Below are 27,435 nucleotides of genomic sequence, written 5' to 3' on the forward strand. Positions count from 1 at the left end.
CGTATGCATGTTATACACTGTCTTGAGAGGTTCTGGTTAAAACTATGGGCAAGAGGTGACTCCACTATTTGCTGAGAAAATAGGAGTTTGTAGTCACTGAGGCCCATAGTTTACCCAGTACCTCGAAAAGAAAGCATGGCATATATGTTTTATATCCTGCAACATTTTGTTAACATTTTTTTTTAAAGAGGAAATAATTGTATTTTTATACATTTTAACTTTTCAAAAATTTAATGAAATTGAAAATTTAAAGAATAATTTTTTAAACTCCCTCAAAATACCCACAAATACTAATTCTTCTACCATACATAATAATGATGATAATAGCAACCTAAAAATAGTTGAAATATTTCTGGTACAGAGCACGAAAAAGGGATAGTTTCACTATAAATTTGAGAGCGTGAGAAAATTTACTATTTGGCGTGGTATAGTAAATTCCGGAATCCACGTTTTCCACCTATCACCGATATTTCTGGGATCTACATTTCTTCAATGTTTAGAGTGCAACAAGCGCGCAAGCAAAATCTCCGGCTTGAAGTTTCTTCAGCCGGTATCGTGTACATAGCCATCGGAAGAGTTTCGGCGCCGCGTGCGCGTAGGATAGCTCATTGAGAAAAGCAGCTGAAAAACATAGTTCGACAAATTGGCTGCAGACTATCCCCGTATTCACCTGTTAAATGTTGAAGCATTGTTGAATTTTAATGAAAGAAGTGACAGCAAAATCATGAAGAAACAGATCAGGTACGGACTTCTGTATTTCAGGATTTTTGTAAGGAAATAAAAGCCGATTTTGATGATGATCCTGTGGATAACGAAGCCAGTTAGACCTCCTTCTCTCGCAGAGCTACGCTGCGGAGCTCGGAATCGAAACGGTGAATACTACAGCAAGAAAACAATGCAGGCCTTGTAATAGTTTTTTAAATAGTAAGATGCTCATGAAGGATATAAAACATATAAACAATGCATTTCTTTGCTCTAGCAATTATGAGCTTTCAGAGGCATAATTATTAACTTTTCCTCGAGGTAATGTTGATATAAATTTACCCTCGGGAAAGTTACTATTTATGCCTCTTCATTTGCTCATTTTTTTTTGCTAGACTCTCGAATGGTATTGTTTATTTGTATAATATATGTATCACCTAAGATCCAGAACGTGAACAATAATATCACCAAACATCTTACAAGTAAAGGAAATTCTCACTCAGGGCTCCGATGGGCCAATCAAGCAAGGGGTCCAATGTATCTCAGAATGATTATATGATTACAAAACAGCCAATACAAAGGCACAAATTAATACCAAAAGTATAACATTATTTAACAAAAACACAACAAACAATGATTCTCTGTACAAGACGAAAGTATTTCAAATAATTTTGACCTCAAGCCCTTCTTTTCAAATAATTATTTTATTTGACGTTGAATACGGGTAAAAAAAAATGCGCAAAATAGTACCCAGTGACTCGGCTCGGGGGATTGAACACGCGAGCCGTTGCTCAACCCGGCAATTTTATGTCATATAAACGGGAGCTTAGTGATCCGTGAGCCGTGTAGAACCCGCCATTGTGGATCCGTCAGAATGGCAGTTCAACCCGCGAGCCGTGCTCAACGCGGCAATTTTATGTCATGTAAACGGGATCACTGATGTAGGTTAATGACCTACGCAAATTTTGAGTGTCAAATTCCCCGCATTGTGACGTCATTGTGACCCGCGGGCCGTGTTGAACTCGCCTTTTTTGTCCGTATCAATATCTTATTATACCTTTTCAATACTAAATTTGTATGTCTAACATATAACATGGACCAGATTGCACAGGCGCGGATCCAGGATTTCTTAGGGGAGGGGGCCCAACTTTTTTTTTTTTGCTCCCCAAAATTTGAAAATCGCTCCGGCCGAAAAGTCGCTCAGTTGGGGGGGGGGGGGGGGGGGGGGGGGGGAGGGATGTTGGGTAAGCGGAAACTTTTTTTTTTGGGGGGGGGGGGGGTAGTGAGCACATTTTTTTTTTGGGTCCTCGAAAATTTTAAAATTTGCACCCCCCCCCCCTTGAGCGCCAAGGGGGGGGGGGGGGGGGGCCAACCCCCCAAAAAGGTAAAAATCGCGTGATTTTGCATGAATTTTTTCTCAAGGGGGGGGGGGGGGGCTCGGGCCCCCCGCCCCCCCCCCCCCCCCTGGATCCGCCACTGAGATTGCATTACAATCGAACTAGAAGCTCAAATACTAAGTTTTAGATGCTTACGTTTGTTTTTATGGCGTGCAATTACAAAATATTTGGTATTTATAAATTCAGTGCTTTCTTGATGTGTAAATAATTACTAAACATCATATTGGCAATGGTGGTCACATCCACAACAAAACTTTAAGACGAAACGAGCAGGTTATGACAGCTTAGAGTACTAGATGAAATATTTATATCATTTTATATGACTCATATTTTGCTCTTTTGTATTTTGTGTCGATCGCTGCATTTCTTTTTTTGGTTCACAGAAGCTGATGTCAACTTCTTTCCATGGAACGGCCATTTGTTTTTGCTAGAGTAAGATCCTCATGTCCCTGTATCCTTCAGATTGTGCTATTCGTGACATGCTTGATGAGCTCTTGACATTTCCTGTACGACTATAATTGAACATGAGTCCCTCGATTCTTTAAGACGGTCATCCTGTCACTGATCGGTCGTCTACAATGCATGTTCAAGATGACAAAGACATTCATCCTGTGACTGATCGGACATTTCAAGGAACCATCAATTCGGTCAAATTTTTTTTGCATGGGCATCAATCTTAACTTGACAATTTGTTGGTCTCTTAGGTTGTCAGCTACATGACCTCTCGGTCTCTTTGGTCATATTGGGGCCATCCCAGTAGACAGACAGCCCATAAGACCAACAAAGAATATCAGTCTCGTCGTGCGTCAGTCTGGTGAACCCTTGAAACGTTGTCAGAAGGTCCACGAGACTGACATTGTCGGTATAATGGTCTGTTGGTTTAGTGATTCCTCAAAAAAGATGTCAAAAGGCCTGTGAGACCGACATTGTTGGTCTTGGGGGCTCTCATCCCTAAGACCAATTACATTCTAGGATCACGGACTTGTTCATATAAGTGGATAAAGTAAGAACATTTGGTTTCATTATTCTAAAGAAATAAGTCCACGTTAACTATGCTTAATGACACCTCAATCCAAACTTTATTTAGAACATTAAAGGAAAATGAATTGACAATACATTCATACGTAACAATTTAATGTATATTTTAGATTATGTACATCCATTGCAATGTGAAAGCTCTAGTGGTTTCAGCATTATGACATATTATCAAAAACATGTACAACCCGAATGAAATACACTCTTCCCCATCGTTAAATTTGTATCAAATTATTAAGAAAATAGCTCTGCATCAAAAACATCAATAACTTCATACTTGTTTGTACAGATAAGCAGCTTTTTAACAGAGAACAACAAAGTCAAAGTTGAGACGAATCAATCAAGGTGATCGAGCATACCATAGAAAATGTTAGGAAGATACATAACAAATTTGACACTGTTAACACTAAACATAACTATACAATAGAAGACTGAACTACAACTTTCTAGTATATGGTATAGTAACTTTAGTTTGTAGGCATATTTCATATCTCTCTTCTTAATGAACTCAATTCGCTACCAGTTGGTATTCCCCTAACCTCGCGGACTTGCACAAATAATTGATTTTTTTTAAGCGCTCTTATAGTTTAAAAGTACAATTATCCTTGGTCATGTTGAATGGAGAAAATACGATGAAAAACATCTGTTTGTTTCATTTCGTCAATGTCTTCCTTTATGTATTAAATCAATAACGATTACAGATGTAAAGTGCTGAAGGCAGTTTTCCCCCAATACGTTTATGTAGTGCAATATGACAACAATTGTGTTCATCTTACCAGCTCCTCATAAATATCATGTATGAAGCTTCCTCCCGATTCCAAGACTACAAAATACATTTCCATTCCCAGCTGTTAAACAGTTTTATCAGGCAATGAATACAATTCATTCATAAGTGTTCTACCTGTGTATTGGTTGATAAAGTGAAAAGCGAATATTTTTACAACATCCATGTGTCTGTTTGTGAGTAGTTTTCATACCTTTCAGGTCTACATAAACGTACTGGCAAAAGTGGCAATCATTAGCTGATTGATACATACACTACATTGATATAAGAGAAAACACATCATGGAAGCAAGCTATAAAAGCCTGATACCCAGGTCATTTGTGTCATTCAAATTTTAATGTAATTAGAATATTAAACAGTGTTCTATCAAATTTGTTGAAACTCACATAAAAACAATGTCACATTGTTTTTTCCAATAATACAAAATTTAATTTAATCAAATACTTTCCACTCATTGTTTATATAACATTTGGTAAGGGCACAAAATCTACCAAAAATTTGAAAACTTCATGGTACTATCAATCGTTTTTGAACGTCTTTATTCTGTATTTTAATGTATTTTTAAGAATATGTCCATGCAGAAAATTCAGGACGGATTAAGACTTGTTTAACGTGAATAGTACATTAAAGCTATTCTATACTTTTCTAATGATAAATATGTACAATAGAAGAAATCTTACCAAATCTAAAATTGATTTCATTTATTTTCAATTCAATGCTTTATTCAATCAATACCTATTTATAAAACAAAAGTCTGTTACTTACTTTTGCAAACACTGATGGTTTGGTTGTAAGAAATAGTTGCTTCCTTTTTAAAGTGTTATTATTTGAATTTGTACATCGCAATATTGCTAATTTTTCTGATTTATTAACATGCTTAGTGGCCAATAATAAATAATAAATATGATTTTGCGTTATCGTGCGTTTATCTGACAAGACTATCCTGGTTGTTGTTAGTATCGTTATTATTATTATGAGTAGTAGTAGTAGTAGTAGTAGTAGTATAGTTATTGATATAATTATTACTTTAATCATTAGAAATACATTTCATTGAGTACATAAGTGCTTGCCATATTTGAATTTTAAAAATTCATATTTCAAATTTCACATTGAGAATCTTATTGTCTGTATAATTTATCAAAATGAGCTAGTCTGTTCAACCATTAGTCTTTCATCAATTACAAAAGTCAATATACAATGTATTAACATTATGATTGTGAATGGAGTTGGCATATTTTGGCCTGTTATAATAAATGGTAATATGAGAACAGCTTTTGACATTTGAGTTCATTTAGGTTCTATAAGTGATGAGCATGATGACCACTGAGAAAAGAGATGTCAGCCATGTCACACAGCTACAAGTGAGACCCTCAGAGTTGGATTTGTTGTCGTTGCATTTTGATTCAGTACAACAGGATGTGCAAATGGTAACACCATTAGCCATAGTGCAGTAAGGTCCACCACCTTCATGATATGTATTGCATTGGTCATCTGTGCATCCACGCGACACAACCGTGTGTGATGAGTTCTCATAATGATCAGTCTGCAAAAGATGAAGAAGTTTTATGATAGCTATGTAACTTGATCGTTCGTACCTAGTTGAGTTTTTGGTAGTATTTTTTTTAACGATATTGTAACATTTTTATTTTCATCTTTTGATTTCTTGAAAATACGAATCGCACAGCTTTTTCCCTCATCCAGTTAACTAATGTTTTTGTCCATTGTTTTTTATAGACATCCCACTGAAAAATTGTTCTCTTGCTTTGTAATGTATTTCATTATTTTTTTCTTTGATAAAAAAAATTAAAGCAAAAGAGAGAAGAAAAAAAATTAAAACCCCCCCAAAATGGACAAAACTATCACTTACCCTGAGTTTACATGTATGAGGACGAAATAAATAAACAGATGAGACACAACATAAGCTTAGGTGAAAATTAATGTTTACTTTGTATCAATTTGTGTCTTCTGTTTCACACCATCAGTTTAGAAATATATCCTCATTGTATTTTCTGTTATAATACCAAACTATATACACATGCCAGATCAAACCTGTGAAGAAAAATATAAATTTCAAAGTATTTGAATACCCAACAACGCTGTCCTTCATAGCATGTAGGAGTTAGTACTCCGGAACCGCTTGCAAGGTCATCAGCAGTAGAGCAAACATCCGTTGTGGAGTTAGTCAAACAAGAATAACATTGAAGAGTCTGCAAGGAACAGTTAAATGCCCATGTTATTAGTTTCAAGAATGGATTATCTAATTAATTATACTTGGAGACGTGGTCAGCATGTATCGCTAAAAATTAACAAATGCCCTCTCTTCCATGTTCCACATCAAAGGTAAACCCAAACTATATTAATACAAAAATTGTATTTGGTGACAAAAAAATGTAAACAATTCAAAAAAATGTAACAAAATTGTAAAATATTTTCTAAGCAATGAATTTCTGTTTTTCTTAAAAACAAAAAATGCTTTCGTTCAGAATATCAATCAAATGTATTCTGTAGGCAACAAGACAATGCCTTATACAAGCACGAAGGTAAAAGGTTCTTTCATAACTAATCACTTTCATAGACCTTCCTAAAAAATAATTATACATTTTTAGATCATTATTATTGGTAAACGCAAATACATAGCCAAAAGAAACGTGTATAATAATGAAAAAGCTTCTCCCCATCAAGCATGAGAAAATTTCATTTCACTTACCCCTTGCATTCTTGTGGCCGGGGTAGTCGCTGTAGTGATGGAAGTTTGATAAGGTATCATTATTGATATGATGTAAAGACATGAGGTGTTAACTATACATAATTATGTTGCCATACCTTGCTCGGTGATTCAGGAGGGGGGAAGGAAGTGTTGCTGCTTAACGTTTCCAATATCCTTTGGAAAATAGGGCAGAGTCTTGAAGGGTTAGTAAGATGTTAAATTTGTGAGTGAATATTTTTAAAGTATCCCAGAAATATTGTTATAAAATAAATATGTTAAAATTAGGATGAGTACTCCCAAACGAGTCTGATCTTTGGAATTTTCTTTTTTTTTCCTTCGTTCTCACTTCTGACAATTCTAGATAAATTGTGCTTTAAAAAAAAGCGTTGCCACAATGCTAACATGTTCTCTAAAAAAATTATATGCATTATCCTGGGGAGTGGGCGCAAAATTCAAATAGATCTTGATGAAATCCGTATTCTTTGAAACACTGTATACGGCGAGTTAGAAGTTAAACCCTTCAAACACTATAGTAAGACACTACATTCCACATTATGGGTCCAGAATTACCAGATCCTAAAGTATCATAGGCCTATAATAATATGCGAGGGAGCAAACCGACAGAGCTATACACAATTTTCCTATTTTATGAAAGCGCTGTTTCTTATACACTTTATCCTGGATTGGGGGTATATATACCTTACAAATACAGGCTCTCCTAATTTTATTCATTTCTTCACTTTCTCCTTTCTTTTGCATATTTGCGCCCCCCGCAAGCGAGACTCGGGACCCTTGCTTCTTCTCTGCACCCCGTATATACGCTACTGATAACGAGAATGATGTATTTAAATTTGTCCAAATGCGGTAGTTTTATCCTTTTTTTTCATGAGTATAGGCCTTTTTTTTTACCTTTACACGATCAAGACTTTCGAAAAATTATTTTAGGGAAATTCCAGTAGCTTTGTCGATAACCAACATTTTGGTCTTCTGGTTGTTTACTAACAAGCATTCATGATTTCTTAGCAGTCAGGTAAAATAACCACCACCACTGATGAACTGTTACGTTATTGCAACATAATCTTTATCGGATAAACAAGAAGATACTTCAAGAACCCTTGAGTTGATTACTCTAAGGACTTTGCAATAGTGTTCACTCTATTGTTTTCTTCTTGTTGATGAGGTAAGAGTTAGAAGAATGTTTCGATACATTAAACATAATCAAGATCCCAGAGTACCATGACAATGAGTTTTTATCAATTCCCTACCCCTGAAAACCCAAATCCTATTTAACCAATACGATGAATCCTTTAAAAAAAACGGATGGAGAAAAATACAGGAATAATAAAAGGAATTCATTTCAAAATATGAACAAAAAAGTAATTACCATTATGCATAACTTAACTGTGCTACCCTTTCTCTCTCTCCATAATTCAGATCATCACCAGACGGCTTAAAGACAAAACCGCTCCAGGAAATATTATTCTTTTAGACATAGCAAATATAAAGTGTTCTTCTCTTCCGCCCACAGCTTGACTTTACATCAATTATGGCCCACAATTGTTCATGAAATACTATCATTCTTTTATTAAGGGATTATGTAAAATTAGTTTTAATTAGAGGAATGTTGAATATTCCCGGCTGTGGGACAATCAATACAGCACTAATATTTCACCTTGAATGATACATATGAAATATTTTACTGCATCAGATTTTTTAAAACAAAGCAACACATTTGGTATTCAAGCAATGAGACAAGGCTACAAAAAATAAAAAAAACAAGAATTTGAATTCGTCACTAAAGACCGTTGAGGTAGTCTGTGTTTTGGTATGGGGTCATGAATTTGGTTCAAATGAACATATTAGAAGCATGTGGGATCTTGCAATATTCAGTGATCGTTGTCGCGGTTGAAGTCGAGTCTAAAGTGATGAAATTGTGAATAATTAGGTGATATGTACTTAGTTATATGTATCACCTATTGATTTCGTCTAGATTTGTATTATTTATTTATTTATTTATCAGGTGGGCTTTATATAATACAGACCACCTTATACTTTTCGTTTAAATTGCCTTTATTATTATTTATTTATTTATTTTTCTTATTTCGACCCACTTTTTTGTGGACAAGAAAATGGCTAAATCAAATGCCTTGAAATTTGGCACAAATATGTATAGGCATATGGACAAATCACAATAACATTTTTAACCTTGCTCTTGAATGATGACGTCATCTAGGCGCCATTTCGTGAAATTTTCTGAAAAACAACTCATGATCATATCTTCATAACCAAAAGTCATTTCTCATTTATATTTATCATGATCTAGGTCAATATTCGTCAAGTCAATTTCAGGTCAATAAACGCGCACGTAAAAATGCTCTAAATCTTCTAAAATTCATTTGCATACATTTTAGGCCATTTTAAGTATTTATTAAAAAAACGCGCACACGCGTATGCGTGCGCGTTTTAGTTCATCGTGACCGTACGCAACATAGAATCGCCGTTTTTGTTTCTTTCATAATATTCCACATTTTTTTACAAACAAATTGATACCATGTATATCTCTTTATGACCATTAATAACGGAATGAGCGTCTGTTTAACATAAATGTCCGTACGTGCGAGCTCTTGTAATACATAGCAGATATGGGCAAAAACATGCCTATACAAAATCCATTATTGCTCTTTAGGATGCACCTCCTATTTTTAATATTTGGATAGATATGAGTCGGAGACATGATTTTATGTCTCATTTGGCCATTAAGTGTATCGAGACATCATCAGACAATGGAAAAAGGAGATTCGTACGAAATTATCGTTCGTACGAATCTATGTGACCGTAGCATAAGACAATTCTCTACAAGCTCAGAAGCCAATATTTTTCATTTTGATGACATCATCATAGTGAAAATTTCGACTAAAGGCCACATGTCAGAATTTATTTAATTTGCGTGTTATGCCTATGGAACGTGAATTTCGTTCACATCATGAATCTACATGACATTGTTTTTATAGAAATATCTCGCTTATTTTTGCTCTATTTTGTCACAAATTGTTCCAAACAAGTATTACATGTCTAGTTATTCCATGAATTTGTTCCCAGGATATCTCAAGAATTAATGAAGCCATTGTCATGAAACTTGCCACGATGATAGAGTTTAGTCTACCTTAGAACTGCGTAACATTTCTACTGACTCAAAATCATTGTGACGTCATCCAGGCGCCATTTTGTGAAAATCAACTCATGATCATATATTGATAACGAAAAGTCTTTTTCATTCATATTTATCGTTATCAAGGTCAATATCCGTCCGCTCAATTTCAGGTCAATAAACGCGCGCGTACGTCCGCGGGCAAAATTTCAAAATGCTCTGAATCGTCTCAAATTCATTTTGCATACGTTTCAGGCCATTTTGAGCATTTGTCAAAAAATCGCACATACGCGGATGCGCGCGCGTTTCCGTTCGTCATGGCCGTACGCAATATAGAATCGCCATTTTTGTTTCTTATTTAATATTTCCCATATTTTTCCCAACAATTTGATACCGTGTTTATCTCTTTATGACTAATAATAACAGAATGAGCGTTCAAGATGAAAGTCTGTGTGCGGGAGCTTTTGTAATACAAAGCATATATGGGCAAAAACATGCCCATACAAAATCCATTATAGCTCTTAAGGATGCCTGGAGACTCCCAATTTTTTTCCGAGTATGAGTCGGAGATATGATTTCATGTCTACTTTGGCCATTAAGTACATCGTGACGTCATGATAATGGCCTTGAAACTCAAATAACGAATTTGCATATTATGACGTCAGCATATTTATGGAAAATTGATGTCAGAATTTTCTTTATTTGGGTGTTATGCCTATTGAAGGTGAACACGATGATGATGGTAATTATATAGATAACCGTATTGATAACGACGACCATTTCGTTTACACATGACATTGTTCTTTGAGCAGTATCTCGCTTATTTCTGCTCTATTTACTCCCACATTTGGGTGTGTCATAGCTAAAGCTACGGTCACAAATCTGAGCAGTGACCGACCGATCAGTAGCCTGCTCGGTCGCTGCTGGAATTTAAGGAATCGCACATACGCGCCCAGCAATTAGGTCGGTGCCGGGCGGCGACCGCCCAGGCACCGAGCGTATTTTTAGCCCAAATTTTAACTCCGCGCTAAAACTTCAGCGGCGACCGACCGATGCCCTAAAAGCGGTGCCTGGGCGGCTGCCGCTCGGTGGCCAGGCAGCCGCCGGGCAGAATTGGTTAAAAACTCGCCAATCGGCCGCCGAGCAGGCTACTTTTGGGTAATGTGACAATAGCATTAGACTGTGGGCTAAAAGAACATGTCTTTTGTTTTTTGATAAAATATTGTAACCATGTCAAAATCTTCAATTGAAAGTTGAAATTACGACTATGCAAAGGCCGTGTGTCAGCTTTGCATGTAAATTCCATGAGAAATATTTTGGTCTATTGGTTAAATCACTTGCCACCCATTCCGGCGATAGTACAGGGTCGATGGTCATATTGTCTCAATATACCTTCAATAGATCCACAATGATCAATGATACACAGTTGAAACTTGACACATTGATTTCAAAAGATAAGATGAAATCGTAAAAAATGCGTTCTTCATGTAAATTAGAATACGTATCACCTAATTTGTCAAGTGACATATTCAAGTCTACCGGTAGTTAATTCTTTATGTTGTATAGTTCCCTGAGGTCAAATATTAATTTAACTATAAAACAATATTTCTTGACTATAATCGACCTAATGGCTATTCCCGTTTGGAAATTATATATCACAACTACATATTCTGAGATTTTCATGGTCGAAGCTACCAGTTTATGGCCGTAGGCACTATCCAGGCAATTGTTAAAATTTTCCGAAATATTATTATTATTTTTTTGGAAAATTGGATGATTCTTAGAGCAAATTTTGTTCGTCAGTTGGTCCCTGGGAATCATCTAATCAAGGCCATTGAACTAAACTAACATTATGACTGCTCATTGGTTATCGATACAGACGCGAGGCCTGAGTTGAAAGATAGGGGATGTGAAGAAATCTTACCTTGTTCACAGTTTGAACCAGTGTACCCAGGTGCACAGTTGCACATATTCGAATCACAAGTTCCTCCGTTCTGGCACTCCGGGTCCGTGGCACAGATAGGATCTTTAAATGACAATAAGAACGACGATAAAGAACCTGAACACGATGATGATGATAATTATATATATAACCGTATTGATAACGACGACGAATCTTTCGATACTGTAGCTTGATTCACACTTTTGTCATTTGTGAAGATAGATGTTAGAGAAAAGTTTGTTCATATGGAAACGTTGTATCATCCGCGTAATCTAACCTGCGTGCACAATAAGCATTTTTGCCTGCAAAAGTGAATTTTTCTAAATAGTGCGTTTAATAATAATAATAATAATATTCAATTTTTATAGAGGATTAATACAAATGTCTCTAAACGCTTTACATATATTCTTTTCAGCATTAGGGACAGCGGGAGGCATTTGGCTAAATTTTCAAAAAGTATTAAATTAAAAAATAATATGCAAATTTTCTCTATTTTTTGTCGGATAAAACATACAAATCCAGCTAGATGTCGTCTCTTTTTGCATTGGAGAAGAACAAAATAGCGAGTTTCAATCACACTACGGCCGTTTTCGCAAGCTCTCACTCATTCAATTGTGGTCAGACGGCTTTAGGGTGAGCGGCTAATGAATAATCTAATCGTTAGCTTTCTTCTGGTATTAAGCTTGCTTTGATTGATTGTATATTATTGTCGGAATTAACTCATTCGCATAATGGAACTACCTGGCCGATAAAGCCAGTGGCTGTGACCACAGAACTGTAAATATACGTAGAAGGCTCATAGTGGTTCGAAAAATGTGGCCAGCGCTCGTACGTGATAACATGATATCCGCCACCTTACGTCAGTCCTCTGTAGCGTTCGTCGCTTTATTCTCAACGACAAGCCAGGCTGGAATTCTTGAAATTTGTGAGCTGAAAAGATCGAGGGGTAAGCAAAATAATGGGGAGTGCACTCGGGCGTATCTCCCGGCCGGCACGTTCAACGGCCACACGTCGATCTGTGCATTGTAAATTGGGATGAGCGTCCTACATATTTTACAGTTCTGTGCCTGTGACCCCTACACTCAACGCTGTGTGTTGTGTTCAACTTCTTTTATGAGACAAATCCAAGCAAAATTTACAATATGCGTCTGTTGGTCGCTGGGAATCAACTAACGTTGTGACTGTTCATTGGTAATCGAATGGAGACGCCAGCCCTGAGTTAAAAGATAGGAGGTGTGAAGTTATCTTACCTTGTTCACAGTTTAAACCAGTGTACCCAGGTGCACAGTTGCACGTATTCGAATCACAAGTTCCTCCGTTCTGGCACTCCGGGTCCGTAGCACAGATAGGACCTTTAAATGACAATAAGAACGACGATAAAGAACCTGAACACGATGATGATGGTAATTATATAGATAACTGTACTGATAACGACGACGAATTTTCCGATACTGTAGCTTGATTTACACATTTGCCATTTTGGAAGGTAGGATGATTATTAGAGCAAACTTTTTTCGTCAGTTTGTCGCTGAAAAACTAATAAAGGCCATTGAACTAAACAAACATTATGACTGCTCATTGGGGATCGAATGGAGACGCGAGGCCTGAGTTGAAAGATAGAAGGTATGAACAAATCTTACCTTGTTCACAGTTTAAACCAGTGTACCCAGGTGCACAGTTGCACGTATTCGAATCACAAGTTCCTCCGTTCTGGCACTCCGGGTCCGTAGCACAGATAGGACCTTTAAATGACAATAAGAACGACGATAAGGCACCTGAACACGATGATGATGGTAATTATATAGATAACCGTATTGATAACGACGACGAATCTTTTAGACACACTTTAGCTTGATTCCCACTTTTGTCATTTGTGAAGATAGATGTTAGAGCAAAGTTTGTTCATATGGAAATGTTGTATCATCCGCTCAATCTTACCTGCGTGCATATAACGAATAAGCAATTTTGCTTGAAAAAGTGAAGTTTTCTAAAAAAAAAGTGCGTTTCTTTTCAGCATTGGGATGAGCGGGAGGCACTTGGGTTTTTTCAAAAAGTATAAAATAAACAAATAATATGCAATTTCTCTGTACTTTTGTCTGATAAAACATACAAATCCAGCTAGATGTCGTCTCTTTTTGCATTGGAGAAGAACACAATAGCGAGTTTAAATACACTACGGCCGTTCTCGCAACCTCTAATGCCATTGTGGTCAGACGGCTTTAGGGTGAGCAGCTAATGAATAATCTAATCGTTAGCTTTCTTCTGGTATTAAGCTTGCTTTGATTGATTGTATATTATTGTCGGAATTAACTCATTCATATAATGGAACTACCTGCCCGATAAAGCCAGTGGCCGTGACCACAGAACTGTAAATACACGTAGAAGGCTCATAGTGGTTCGAAAAATGTGGCCAGCGCTCGTACGTGATAACATGATATCCGCCACCTAACGTCAGTCCTCTGTAACGTTCGTCGCTTTATTCTCAACGACAGGCCATGCTGGAATTCTTGAAATTTGTGAGCTGAAAAGATCGAGGGGTAAGCAAAATTACGGGGAGTGCACTTAGGCGTATCTCCCGGCCACACGTCGATCTGTGCATTGTAAATTGGGATGAGCGTTCTACATATTTTACAGTTCTGTGCCCTTGACCCCTACACTCAACGCTGTTTGTTGTGTTCAACTTCTTTTATGAGACAAATCCAAGCAAAATTTACAATATGCGTCAGTTGGTCGCTGGGAATCAACTAACGTTGTGACTGTTCATTGGTAATCGAATGGAGACGCGAGGCCTGAGTTGAAAGATAGGAGGTGTGAAGTTATCTTACCTTGTTCACAGTTTAAACCAGTGTACCCAGGTGCACAGTTGCACGTATTCGAATCACAAGTTCCTCCGTTCTGGCACTCCGGGTCCGTAGCACAGATAGGACCTTTAAATGACAATAAGAACGACGATAAAGAACCTGAACACGATGATGATGGTAATTATATAGATAACTGTATTGATAACGACGACGAATTTTCCGATACTGTAGCTTGATTTACACATTTGTCATTTTGGAAGGTAGGATGATTATTAGAGCAAACTTTTTTCGTCGGTTTGTCGCTGGGAATCAACTAATAAAGGCCATTGAACTAAACAAACATTATGACTGCTCATTGGGGATCGAATAGAGACGCGAGGCTTGAGTTGAAAGATAGAAGGTGTGAACAAATCTTACCTTGTTCACAGTTTGAACCAGTGTAACCAGGTGCACAGTTGCATGTAGTCGAATCACAAGTTCCTCCGTTCTGGCACTCCGGGTCCGTGGCACAGATAGGATCTTTAAATGACAATAAGAACGACGATAAAGCACCTGAACACGATGATGATGGTAATTATATAGATAACCGTATTGATAACGACGACGAATCTTTTAGACACACTTTAGCTTGATTCCCACTTTTGTTATTTGTGAAGATAGATGTTAGAGCAAAGTTTGTTCATATGGAAATGTTGTATCATCCGCTCAATCTTACCTGCGTGCATATAACAAATAAGCAATTTTGCTTGAAAATGTGAAGTTTTCTAAAAAAAAGTGCGTTTCTTTTCAGCATTGGGATGAGCGGGAGGCACTTGGGTTTTTTCAAAAAGTATAAAATAAACAAATAATATGCAATTTCTCTGTACTTTTGTCTGATAAAACATACAAATCCAGCTAGATGTCGTCTCTTTTTGCATTGGAGAAGAACACAATAGCGAGTTTAAATACACTACGGCCGTTCTCGCAACCTCTAATGCCATTGTGGTCAGACGGCTTTAGGGTGAGCAGCTAATGAATAATCTAATCGTTAGCTTTCTTCTGGTATTAAGCTTGCTTTGATTGATTGTATATTATTGTCGGAATTAACTCATTCACATAATGGAACTACCTGCCCGATAAAGCCAGTGGTCGTGACCACAGAACTGTAAATACACGTAGAAGGCTCATAGTGGTTCGAAAAATGTGGCCAGCGCTCGTACGTGATTACATGATATCCGCCACCTAACGTCAGTCCTCTGTAGCGTTCGTCGCTTTATTCTCAACGACAAGCCAGGCTGGAATTCTTGAAATTTGTGAGCTGAAAAGATCGAGGGGTAAGCAAAATGACGGGGAGGGCACTCGGGCGTATCTCCCGGCTGGCACGTTCAACGGCCACTCGTCGATCTGTGCATTGTAAATTGGGATGAGCGTTCTACATATTTTACAGTTCTGTGCCCGTGACCCCTACACTCAACGCTGTTTGTTGTGTTCAACTTCTTTTATGAGACAAATCCAAGCAAAATTTACAATATGCGTCAGTTGGTCGCTGGGAATCAACTAACGTTGTGACTGTTCATTGGTAATCGAATGGAGACGCGAGGCCTGAGTTGAAAGATAGGAGGTGTGAAGTTATCTTACCTTGTTCACAGTTTAAACCAGTGTACCCAGGTGCACAGTTGCACGTATTCGAATCACAAGTTCCTCCGTTCTGGCACTCCGGGTCCGTAGCACAGATAGGACCTTTAAATGACAATAAGAACGACGATAAACAACCTGAACACGATGATGATGGTAATTATATAGATAACTGTATTGATAACGACGACGAATTTTCCGATACTGTAGCTTGATTTACACATTTGTCATTTTGGAAGGTAGGATGATTATTAGAGCAAACTTTTTTCGTCGGTTTGTCGCTGGGAATCAACTAATAAAGGCCATTGAACTAAACAAACATTATGACTGCTCATTGGGGATCGAATGGAGACGCGAGGCTTGAGTTGAAAGATAGAAGGTATGAACAAATCTTACCTTGTTCACAGTTTGAACCAGTGTAACCAGGTGCACAGTTGCATGTATTCGAATCACAAGTTCCTCCGTTCTGGCACTCCGGGTCCGTGGCACAGATTGGATCTTTAAATGACAATAAGAACGACGATAAAGCACCTGAACACGATGATGATGGTAATTATATAGATAACCGTATTGATAACGACGACGAATCTTTTAGACACACTTTAGCTTGATTCCGACTTTTGTCATTTGTGAAGATAGATGTTAGAGCAAAGTTTGTTCATATGGAAATGTTGTATCATCCGCTCAATCTTACCTGCGTGCATATAACAAATAAGCAATTTTGCTTGAAAAAGTGAAGTTTTCTAAAAAAAAGTGCGTTTCTTTTCAGCATTTGGATGAGCGGGAGGCAATTGGGTTTTTTCAAAAAGTATAAAATAAACAAATAATATGCAATTTCTCTGTACTTTTGTCTGATAAAACATACAAATCCAGCTAGATGTCGTCTCTTTTTGCATTGGAGAAGAACACAATAGCGAGTTTAAATACACTACGGCCGTTCTCGCAACCTCTAATGCCATTGTGGTCAGACTGCTTTAGGGTGAGCAGCTAATGAATAATCTCATCGTTAGCTTTCTTCTGGTATTAAGCTTGCTTTGATTGATTGTATATTATTGTCGGAATTAACTCATTCACATAATGGAAATACATGCCCGATAAAGCCAGTGGTCGTGACCACAGAACTGTAAATACACGTAGAAGGCTCATAGTGGTTCGAAAAATGTGGCCAGCGCTCGTACGTGATTACATGATATCCGCCACCTAACGTCAGTCCTCTGTAGCGTTCGTCGCTTTATTCTCAACGACAAGCCAGGCTGGAATTCTTGAAATTTGTGAGCTGAAAAGATCGAGGGGTAAGCAAAATGACGGGGAGGGCACTCGGGCGTATCTCCCGGCCTGCACGTTCAACGGCCACGCGTCGATCTGTGCATTGTAAATTGGGATGAGCGTTCTACATATTTTACAGTTCTGTGCCCTTGACCCCTACACTCAACGCTGTTTGTTGTGTTCAACTTCTTTTATGAGACAAATCCAAGCAAAATTTACAATATGCGTCAGTTGGTCGCTGGGAATCAACTAACGTTGTGCCTGTTCATTGGTAATCGAATGGAGACGCGAGGCCTGAGTTGAAAGATAGGAGGTGTGAAGTTATCTTACCTTGTTCACAGTTTAAACCAGTGTACCCAGGTGCACAGTTGCACGTATTCGAATCACAAGTTCCTCCGTTCTGGCACTCCGGGTCCGTAGCACAGATAGGACCTTTAAATGACAATAAGAACGACGATAAAGAACCTGAACACGATGATGATGGTAATTATATAGATAACTGTATTGATAACGACGACGAATTTTCCGATACTGTAGCTTGATTTACACATTTGTCATTTTGGAAGGTAGGATGATTATTAGAGCAAACTTTTTTCGTCGGTTTGTCGCTGGGAATCAACTAATAAAGGCCATTGAACTAAACAAACATTATGACTGCTCATTGGGGATCGAATAGAGACGCGAGGCATGAGTTGAAAGATAGAAGGTGTGAACAAATCTTACCTTGTTCACAGTTTGAACCAGTGTAACCAGGTGCACAGTTGCATGTAGTCGAATCACAAGTTCCTCCGTTCTGGCACTCCGGGTCCGTGGCACAGATAGGATCTTTAAATGACAATAAGAACGACGATAAAGCACCTGAACACGATGATGATGGTAATTATATAGATAACCGTATTGATAACGACGACGAATCTTTTAGACACACTTTAGCTTGATTCCCACTTTTGTTATTTGTGAAGATAGATGTTAGAGCAAAGTTTGTTCATATGGAAATGTTGTATCATCCGCTCAATCTTACCTGCGTGCATATAACAAATAAGCAATTTTGCTTGAAAAAGTGAAGTTTTCTAAAAAAAAGTGCGTTTCTTTTCAGCATTGGGATGAGCGGGAGGCACTTGGGTTTTTTCAAAAAGTATAAAATAAACAAATAATATGCAATTTCTCTGTACTTTTGTCTGATAAAACATACAAATCCAGCTAGATGTCGTCTCTTTTTGCATTGGAGAAGAACACAATAGCGAGTTTAAATACACTACGGCCGTTCTCGCAACCTCTAATGCCATTGTGGTCAGACGGCTTTAGGGTGAGCAGCTAATGAATAATCTAATCGTTAGCTTTCTTCTGGTATTAAGCTTGCTTTGATTGATTGTATATTATTGTCGGAATTAACTCATTCACATAATGGAACTACCTGCCCGATAAAGCCAGTGGTCGTGACCACAGAACTGTAAATACACGTAGAAGGCTCATAGTGGTTCGAAAAATGTGGCCAGCGCTCGTACGTGATTACATGATATCCGCCACCTAACGTCAGTCCTCTGTAGCGTTCGTCGCTTTATTCTCAACGACAAGCCAGGCTGGAATTCTTGAAATTTGTGAGCTGAAAAGATCGAGGGGTAAGCAAAATGACGGGGAGGGCACTCGGGCGTATCTCCCGGCTGGCACGTTCAACGGCCACTCGTCGATCTGTGCATTGTAAATTGGGATGAGCGTTCTACATATTTTACAGTTCTGTGCCCGTGACCCCTACACTCAACGCTGTTTGTTGTGTTCAACTTCTTTCATGAGACAAATCCAAGCAAAATTTACAATATGCGTCAGTTGGTCGCTGGGAATCAACTAACGTTGTGACTGTTCATTGGTAATCGAATGGAGACGCGAGGCCTGAGTTGAAAGATAGGAGGTGTGAAGTTATCTTACCTTGTTCACAGTTTAAACCAGTGTACCCAGGTGCACAGTTGCACGTATTCGAATCACAAGTTCCTCCGTTCTGGCACTCCGGGTCCGTAGCACAGATAGGACCTTTAAATGACAATAAGAACGACGATAAAGAACCTGAACACGATGATGATGGTAATTATATAGATAACTGTATTGATAACGACGACGAATTTTCCGATACTGTAGCTTGATTTACACATTTGTCATTTTGGAAGGTAGGATGATTATTAGAGCAAACTTTTTTCGTCGGTTTGTCGCTGGGAATCAACTAATAAAGGCCATTGAACTAAACAAACATTATGACTGCTCATTGGGGATCGAATGGAGACGCGAGGCTTGAGCTGAAAGATAGAAGGTATGAACAAATCTTACCTTGTTCACAGTTTGAACCAGTGTAACCAGGTGCACAGTTGCATGTATTCGAATCACAAGTTCCTCCGTTCTGGCACTCCGGGTCCGTGGCACAGATTGGATCTTTAAATGACAATAAGAACGACGATAAAGCACCTGAACACGATGATGATGGTAATTATATAGATAACCGTATTGATAACGACGACGAATCTTTTAGACACACTTTAGCTTGATTCCCACTTTTGTCATTTGTGAAGATAGATGTTAGAGCAAAGTTTGTTCATATGGAAATGTTGTATCATCCGCTCAATCTTACCTGCGTGCATATAACAAATAAGCAATTTTGCTTGAAAAAGTGAAGTTTTCTAAAAAAAAGTGCGTTTCTTTTCAGCATTTGGATGAGCGGGAGGCAATTGGGTTTTTTCAAAAAGTATAAAATAAACAAATAATATGCAATTTCTCTGTACTTTGGTCAGACATACAAATCCAGCTAGATGTCGTCTCTTTTTGCATTGGAGAAGAACACAATAGCGAGTTTAAATACACTACTGCCGTTCTCGCAACCTCTAATGCCATTGTGGTCAGATGGCTTTAGGGTGAGCAGCTAATGAATAATCTAATCGTTAGCTTTCTTCTGGTATTAAGCTTGCTTTGATTGATTGTATATTATTGTCGGAATTAACTCATTCACATAATGGAACTACCTGCCCGATAAAGCCAGTGGTCGTGACCACAGAACTGTAAATACACGTAGAAGGCTCATAGTGGTTCGAAAAATGTGGCCAGCACTCGTACGTGATTACATGATATCCGCCACCTTACGTCAGTCCTCTGTAGCGTTCGTCGCTTTATTCTCAACGACAAGCCAGGCTGGAATTCTTGAAATTTGTGAGCTGAAAAGATCGAGGGGTAAGCAAAATGACGGGGAGTGCACTCGGGCGTATCTCCCGTGCCGGCACGTTCAACGGCCACGCGTCGATCTGTGCATTGTAAATTGGGATGAGCGTTCTACATATGTTACAGTTCTGTGCCCGTGACCCCTACACTCAACGCTGTTTGTTGTGTTCAACTTCTTTTATGAGACAAATCCAAGCAAAATTTACAATATGCGTCAGTTGGTCGCTGAGAATCAACTAACGTTGTGACTGTTCATTGGTAATCGAACTGAGACGCGAGGCCTGAGTGGAAAGATAGGAGGTGTGAACAAATCTTACCTTGTTCACAGTTTAAACCAGTGTACCCAGGTGCACAGTTGCACGTATTCGAATCACAAGTTCCTCCGTTCTGGCACTCCGGGTCCGTAGCACAGATAGGACCTTTAAATGACAATAAGAACGACGATAAAGAACCTAAACACGATGATGATGGTAATTATATAGATAACTGTATTGATAATGACGACGAATTTTTCGATACTGTAGCTTGATTTACACATTTGTCATTTTGGAAGGTAGGATGATTATAAGAGCAAACTTTTTTCGTCAGTTTGTCGCTGGGAATCAACTAATAAAGGCCATCGAACTAAACAAACATTATGACTGATCATTGGGGATCGACTGGAGACGCGAGGCCTGAGTTGAAAGATAGAAGGTGTGAAGTTATCTTACCTTGTTCACAGTTTGAACCAGTGTACCCAGGTGCACAGTTGCATGTATTCGAATCACAAGTTCCTCCGTTCTGGCACTCCAGGTCCGTGGCACAGATAGGATCTTTAAATGACAATAAGAACGACGATAAAGCACCTGAACACGATGATGATGGTAATTATATAGATAACCGTATTGATAACGACGACGAATCTTTTAGACACACTTTAGCTTGATTCCGACTTTTGTCATTTGTGAAGATAGATGTTAGAGCAAAGTTTGTTCATATGGAAATGTTGTATCATCCGCTCAATCTTACCTGCGTGCATATAACAAATAAGCAATTTTGCTTGAAAAAGTGAAGTTTTCTAAAAAAAAGTGCGTTTCTTTTCAGCATTGGGATGAGCGGGAGGCACTTGGGTTTTTTCAAAAAGTATAAAATAAACAAATAATATGCAATTTCTCTGTACTTTTGTCTGATAAAACATACAAATCCAGCTAGATGTCGTCTCTTTTTGCATTGGAGAAGAACACAATAGCGAGTTTAAATCACACTACGGCCGTTCTCGCAACCTCTAATGCCATTGTGGTCAGACGGCTTTAGGGTGAGCAGCTAATGAATAATCTAATCGTTAGCTTTCTCCTGGTATTAAGCTTTCTTTGATTGATTGTATATTATTGTCGGAATTAACTCATTCACATAATGGAACTACCTGGCCGATAAAACCAGTGGCCGTGACCACAGAACTGTAAATATACGTAGAAGGCTCATAGTGGTTCGAAAAATGTGGCCAGCGCTCGTACGTGATAACATGATATCCGCCACATAACGTCAGTCCTCTGTAGCGTTCGTCACTTTATTCTCAACGACAAGCCAGGCTGGAATTCTTGAAATTTGTGAGCTGAAAAGATCGAGGGGTAAGCAAAATGACGGGGAGTGCACTCGGGCGTATCTCCCGGCCGGCACGTTCAACGGCCACACGTCGATCTGTGCATTGTAAATTGGAATGAGCGTTCTACATATTTTACAGTTCTGTGCCCGTGACCCCTACACTCAACGCTGTGTGTTGTGTTCAACTTCTTTTATGAGACAAATCCAAGCAAAATTTACAATATGCGTCAGTTGGTCGCTGGGAATTAACTAACGTTGTGACTGTTCATTGGTAATCGAATGGAGACGCGAGCCCTGAGTTAAAAGATAGGAGGTGTGAAGTTATCTTACCTTGTTCACAGTTTAAACCAGTGTACCCAGGTGCACAGTTGCACGTATTCGAATCACAAGTTCCTCCGTTCTGGCACTCCGGGTCCGTAGCACAGATAGGACCTTTAAATGACAATAAGAACGACGATAAAGAACCTGAACACGATGATGATGGTAATTATATAGATAACTGTATTGATAATGACGACGAATTTTCCGATACTGTAGCTTGATTTACACATTTGTCATTTTGGAAGGTAGGATGATTATTAGAGCAAACTTTTTTCGTCAGTTTGTCGCTGGGAATCAACTAATAAAGGCCATTGAACTAAACAAACATTATGACTGCTCATTGGGGATCGAATGGAGACGCGAGGCCTGAGTTGAAAGATAGAAGGTATGAACAAATCTTACCTTGTTCACAGTTTGAACCAGTGTACCCAGGTTCACAGTTGCACGTATTCGAATCACAAGTTCCTCCGTTCTGGCACTCCGGGTCCGTGGCACAGATAGGATCTTTAAATGACAATAAGAACGACGATAAAGCACCTGAACACGATGATGATGGTAATTATATAGATAACCGTATTGATAACGACGACGAATCTTTTAGACACACTTTAGCTTGATTCCCACTTTTGTCATTTGTGAAGATAGATGTTAGAGCAAATTTTGTTCATATGGAAATGTTGTATCGTCCGCTCAATCTTACCTGCGTGCATATAACAAATAAGCAATTTTGCTTGAAAAAGTGAAGTTTTCTAAAAAAAAGTGCGTTTCTTTTCAGCATTGGGATGAGCGGGAGGCACTTGGGTTTTTTCAAAAAGTATAAAATAAACAAATAATATGCAATTTCTCTGTACTTTTGTCTGATAAAACATACAAATCGAGCTAGATGTCGTCTCTTTTTGCATTGGAGAAGAACACAATAGCGAGTTTAAATCACACTACGGCCGTTCTCGAAACCTCTAATGCCATTGTGGTCAGACGGCTTTAGGGTGAGCGGCTAATGAATAATCTAATCGTTAGCTTTCTTCTGGTATTAAGCTTGCTTTGATTGATTGTATATTATTGTCGGAATTGACTCATTCACATAATGGAACTACCTGGCCGATAAAGCCAGTAGCCGTGACCACGGAACTGTCAATATACGTAGAAGGCTCATAGTGGTTCGAAAAATGTGGCCAGCGCTCGTACGTGATAACATGATATCCGCCACCTAACGTCAGTCCTCTGTAGCGTTCGTCGCTTTATTCTCAACGACAAGCCAGGCTGGAATTCTTGAAATTTGTGAGCTGAAAAGATCGAGGGGTATGCAAAATGACGGGGAGTGCACTCCGGCGTATCTCCCGGCCGGCACGTTCAACGGCCACACGTCGATCTGTGCATTGTAAATTGGGACGAGCGTTCTACATATTTTACAGTTCTGTGCCCATGACCCCTACACTCAACGCTGTTTATTGCGTTCAACTTCTTTTATGAGACAAATCCAAGCAAAATTTACAATATGCGTCAGTTGGTCGCTGAGAATCAACTAACGTTGTGACTGTTCATTGGTAATCGAACTGAGACGCGAGGCCTGAGTTGAAAGATAGGAGGTGTGAAGTTATCTTACCTTGTTCACAGTTTAAACCAGTGTACCCAGGTGCACAGTTGCACGTATTCGAAAAACAAGTTCCTCCGTTCTGGCACTCCGGGTCCGTAGCACAGATAGGACCTTTAAATGACAATAAGAACGACGATAAAGAACCTGAACACGATGATGATGGTAATTATATAGATAACTGTATTGATAACGACGACGAATTTTCCGATACTGTAGCTTGATTTACACATTTGTCATTTTGGAAGGTAGGATGATTATTAGAGCAAACTTTTTTCGTCAGTTTGTCGCTGGGAATCAACTAATAAAGGCCATTGAACTAAACAAACATTATGACTGCTCATTGGGGATCGAATGGAGACGCGAGGCCTGAGTTGAAAGATAGAAGGTATGAACAAATCTTACCTTGTTCACAGTTTGAACCAGTGTACCCAGGTGCACAGTTGCACGTATTCGAATCACAAGTTCCTCCGTTCTGGCACTCCGGGTCCGTGGCACAGATAGAATCTTTAAATGACAATAAGAACGACGATAAAGCACCTGAACACGATGATGATGGTAATTATATAGATAACCGTATTGATAACGACGACAAATCTTTTAGACACACTTTAGCTTGATTCCCACTTTTGTCATTTGTGAAGATAGATGTTAGAGCAAATTTTGTTCATATGGAAATGTTGTATCGTCCGCTCAATCTTACCTGCGTGCATATAACAAATAAGCAATTTTGCTTGAAAAAGTGAAGTTTTCTAAAAAAAAAAAAAGTACATTTCTTTTCAGCATTTGGATGAGCGGGAGGCACTTGGGTTTTTTCAAAAAGCATAAAATAATCAAATAATATGCAATTTCTCTGTACTTTTGTCTGATAAAACATACAAATCGAGCTAGATGTCGTCTCTTTTTGCATTGGAGAAGAACACAATAGCGAGTTTAAATCACACTACGGCCGTTCTCGAAACCTCTAATGCCATTGTGGTCAGACGGCTTTAGGGTGAGCGGCTAATGAATAATCTAATCGTTAGCTTTCTTCTGGTATTAAGCTTGCTTTGATTGATTGTATATTATTGTCGGAATTAACTCATTCACATAATGGAACTACCTGGCCGATAAAGCCAGTAGCCGTGACCACAGAACTGTCAATATACGTAGAAGGCTCATAGTGGTTCGAAAAATGTGGCCAGCGCTCGTACGTGATAACATGATATCCGCCACCTAACGTCAGTCCTCTGTAGCGTTCGTCGCTTTATTCTCAACGACAAGCCAGGCTGGAATTCTTGAAATTTGTGAGCTGAAAAGATCGAGGGGTATGCAAAATGACGGGGAGTGCACTCCGGCGTATCTCCCGGCCGGCACGTTCAACGGCCACACGTCGATCTGTGCATTGTAAATTGGGACGAGCGTTCTACATATTTTACAGTTCTGTGCCCATGACCCCTACACTCAACGCTGTTTATTGCGTTCAACTTCTTTTATGAGACAAATCCAATATGCGTCAGTTGGTCGCTGAGAATCAACTAACGTTGTGACTGTTCATTGGTAATCGAACTGAGACGCGAGGCCTGAGTTGAAAGATAGGAGGTGTGAAGTTATCTTACCTTGTTCACAGTTTAAACCAGTGTACCCAGGTGCACAGTTGCACGTATTCGAAAAACAAGTTCCTCCGTTCTGGCACTCCGGGTCCGTAGCACAGATAGGACCTTTAAATGACAATAAGAACGACGATAAAGAACCTGAACACGATGATGATGGTAATTATATAGATAACTGTATTGATAACGACGACGAATTTTCCGATACTGTAGCTTGATTTACACATTTGTCATTTTGGAAGGTAGGATGATTATTAGAGCAAACTTTTTTCGTCAGTTTGTCGCTGGGAATCAACTAATAAAGGCCATTGAACTAAACAAACATTATGACTGCTCATTGGGGATCGAATGGAGACGCGAGGCCTGAGTTGAAAGATAGAAGGTATGAACAAATCTTACCTTGTTCACAGTTTGAACCAGTGTACCCAGGTGCACAGTTGCACGTATTCGAATCACAAGTTCCTCCGTTCTGGCACTCCGGGTCCGTGGCACAGATAGAATCTTTAAATGACAATAAGAACGACGATAAAGCACCTGAACACGATGATGATGGTAATTATATAGATAACCGTATTGATAACGACGACAAATCTTTTAGACACACTTTAGCTTGATTCCCACTTTTGTCATTTGTGAAGATAGATGTTAGAGCAAAGTTTGTTCATATGGAAATGTTGTATCATCCGCTCAATCTTACCTGCGTGCAAATAACAAATAAGCAATTGTGCTTGAAAAAGTGAAGTTTTCTAAAAAAAAAGTGCGTTTCTTTTCAGCATTGGGATGAGCGGGAGGCACTTGGGTTTTTTCAAAAAGCATAAAATAATCAAATAATATGCAATTTCTCTGTACTTTTGTCTGATAAAACATACAAATCGAGCTAGATGTCGTCTCTTTTTGCATTGGAGAAGAACACAATAGCGGGTTTAAATCACACTACGGCCGTTCTCGAAACCTCTAATGCCATTGTGGTCAGACGGCTTTAGGGTGAGCGGCTAATGAATAATCTAATCGTTAGCTTTCTTCTGGTATTAAGCTTGCTTTGATTGATTGTATATTATTGTCGGAATTAACTCATTCACATAATGGAACTACCTGGCCGATAAAGCCAGTAGCCGTGACCACAGAACTGTCAATATACGTAGAAGGCTCATAGTGGTTCGAAAAATGTGGCCAGCGCTCGTACGTGATAACATGATATCCGCCACCTAACGTCAGTCCTCTGTAGCGTTCGTCGCTTTATTCTCAACGACAAGCCAGGCTGGAATTCTTGAAATTTGTGAGCTGAAAAGATCGAGGGGTATGCAAAATGACGGGGAGTGCACTCCGGCGTATCTCCCGGCCGGCACGTTCAACGGCCACACGTCGATCTGTGCATTGTAAATTGGGACGAGCGTTCTACATATTTTACAGTTCTGTGCCCATGACCCCTACACTCAACGCTGTTTATTGCGTTCAACTTCTTTTATGAGACAAATCCAAGCAAAATTTACAATATGCGTCAGTTGGTCGCTGAGAATCAACTAACGTTGTGACTGTTCATTGGTAATCGAACTGAGACGCGAGGCCTGAGTTGAAAGATAGGAGGTGTGAAGTTATCTTACCTTGTTCACAGTTTAAACCAGTGTACCCAGGTGCACAGTTGCACGTATTCGAAAAACAAGTTCCTCCGTTCTGGCACTCCGGGTCCGTAGCACAGATAGGACCTTTAAATGACAATAAGAACGACGATAAAGAACCTGAACACGATGATGATGGTAAT

The 27,435-nt window shown here is 38.9% G+C and overlaps 1 protein-coding gene across 1 annotated transcript in view; it reads right to left on the reverse strand.

The window, feature by feature from the left end:
- Positions 1 to 3,155: 3,155 nt before the first annotated feature.
- The window catches only part of LOC105436526 (neurogenic locus notch homolog protein 1-like), a 45,222-nt gene continuing 20,942 nt past the window's right edge, over positions 3,156 to 27,435 (reverse strand). The window contains exons 26-46 of the mRNA XM_030999194.1: positions 27,278 to 27,379; positions 26,076 to 26,177; positions 25,683 to 25,784; positions 24,490 to 24,591; positions 24,097 to 24,198; positions 22,896 to 22,997; positions 22,503 to 22,604; positions 21,302 to 21,403; positions 20,909 to 21,010; positions 19,320 to 19,421; positions 18,120 to 18,221; positions 17,727 to 17,828; positions 16,134 to 16,235; positions 14,934 to 15,035; positions 14,541 to 14,642; positions 13,356 to 13,457; positions 12,966 to 13,067; positions 11,698 to 11,799; positions 6,626 to 6,654; positions 6,006 to 6,125; positions 3,156 to 5,461 (exon numbers count right to left, since the gene is read on the reverse strand). Coding sequence (XP_030855054.1) covers positions 5,210 to 5,461; positions 6,006 to 6,125; positions 6,626 to 6,654; positions 11,698 to 11,799; positions 12,966 to 13,067; positions 13,356 to 13,457; positions 14,541 to 14,642; positions 14,934 to 15,035; positions 16,134 to 16,235; positions 17,727 to 17,828; positions 18,120 to 18,221; positions 19,320 to 19,421; positions 20,909 to 21,010; positions 21,302 to 21,403; positions 22,503 to 22,604; positions 22,896 to 22,997; positions 24,097 to 24,198; positions 24,490 to 24,591; positions 25,683 to 25,784; positions 26,076 to 26,177; positions 27,278 to 27,379 — 2,237 coding nt within the window. The 3' untranslated portion in view covers positions 3,156 to 5,209. The remainder of the gene's footprint in view (positions 5,462 to 6,005; positions 6,126 to 6,625; positions 6,655 to 11,697; positions 11,800 to 12,965; positions 13,068 to 13,355; positions 13,458 to 14,540; positions 14,643 to 14,933; positions 15,036 to 16,133; positions 16,236 to 17,726; positions 17,829 to 18,119; positions 18,222 to 19,319; positions 19,422 to 20,908; positions 21,011 to 21,301; positions 21,404 to 22,502; positions 22,605 to 22,895; positions 22,998 to 24,096; positions 24,199 to 24,489; positions 24,592 to 25,682; positions 25,785 to 26,075; positions 26,178 to 27,277; positions 27,380 to 27,435) is intronic.

The sequence above is a fragment of the Strongylocentrotus purpuratus genome, unplaced genomic scaffold (genome assembly GCF_000002235.5).
Source record: "Strongylocentrotus purpuratus isolate Spur 01 unplaced genomic scaffold, Spur_5.0 spur5_scaffold_5, whole genome shotgun sequence".
NCBI classification, from domain to species: domain Eukaryota; kingdom Metazoa; phylum Echinodermata; class Echinoidea; order Camarodonta; family Strongylocentrotidae; genus Strongylocentrotus; species Strongylocentrotus purpuratus.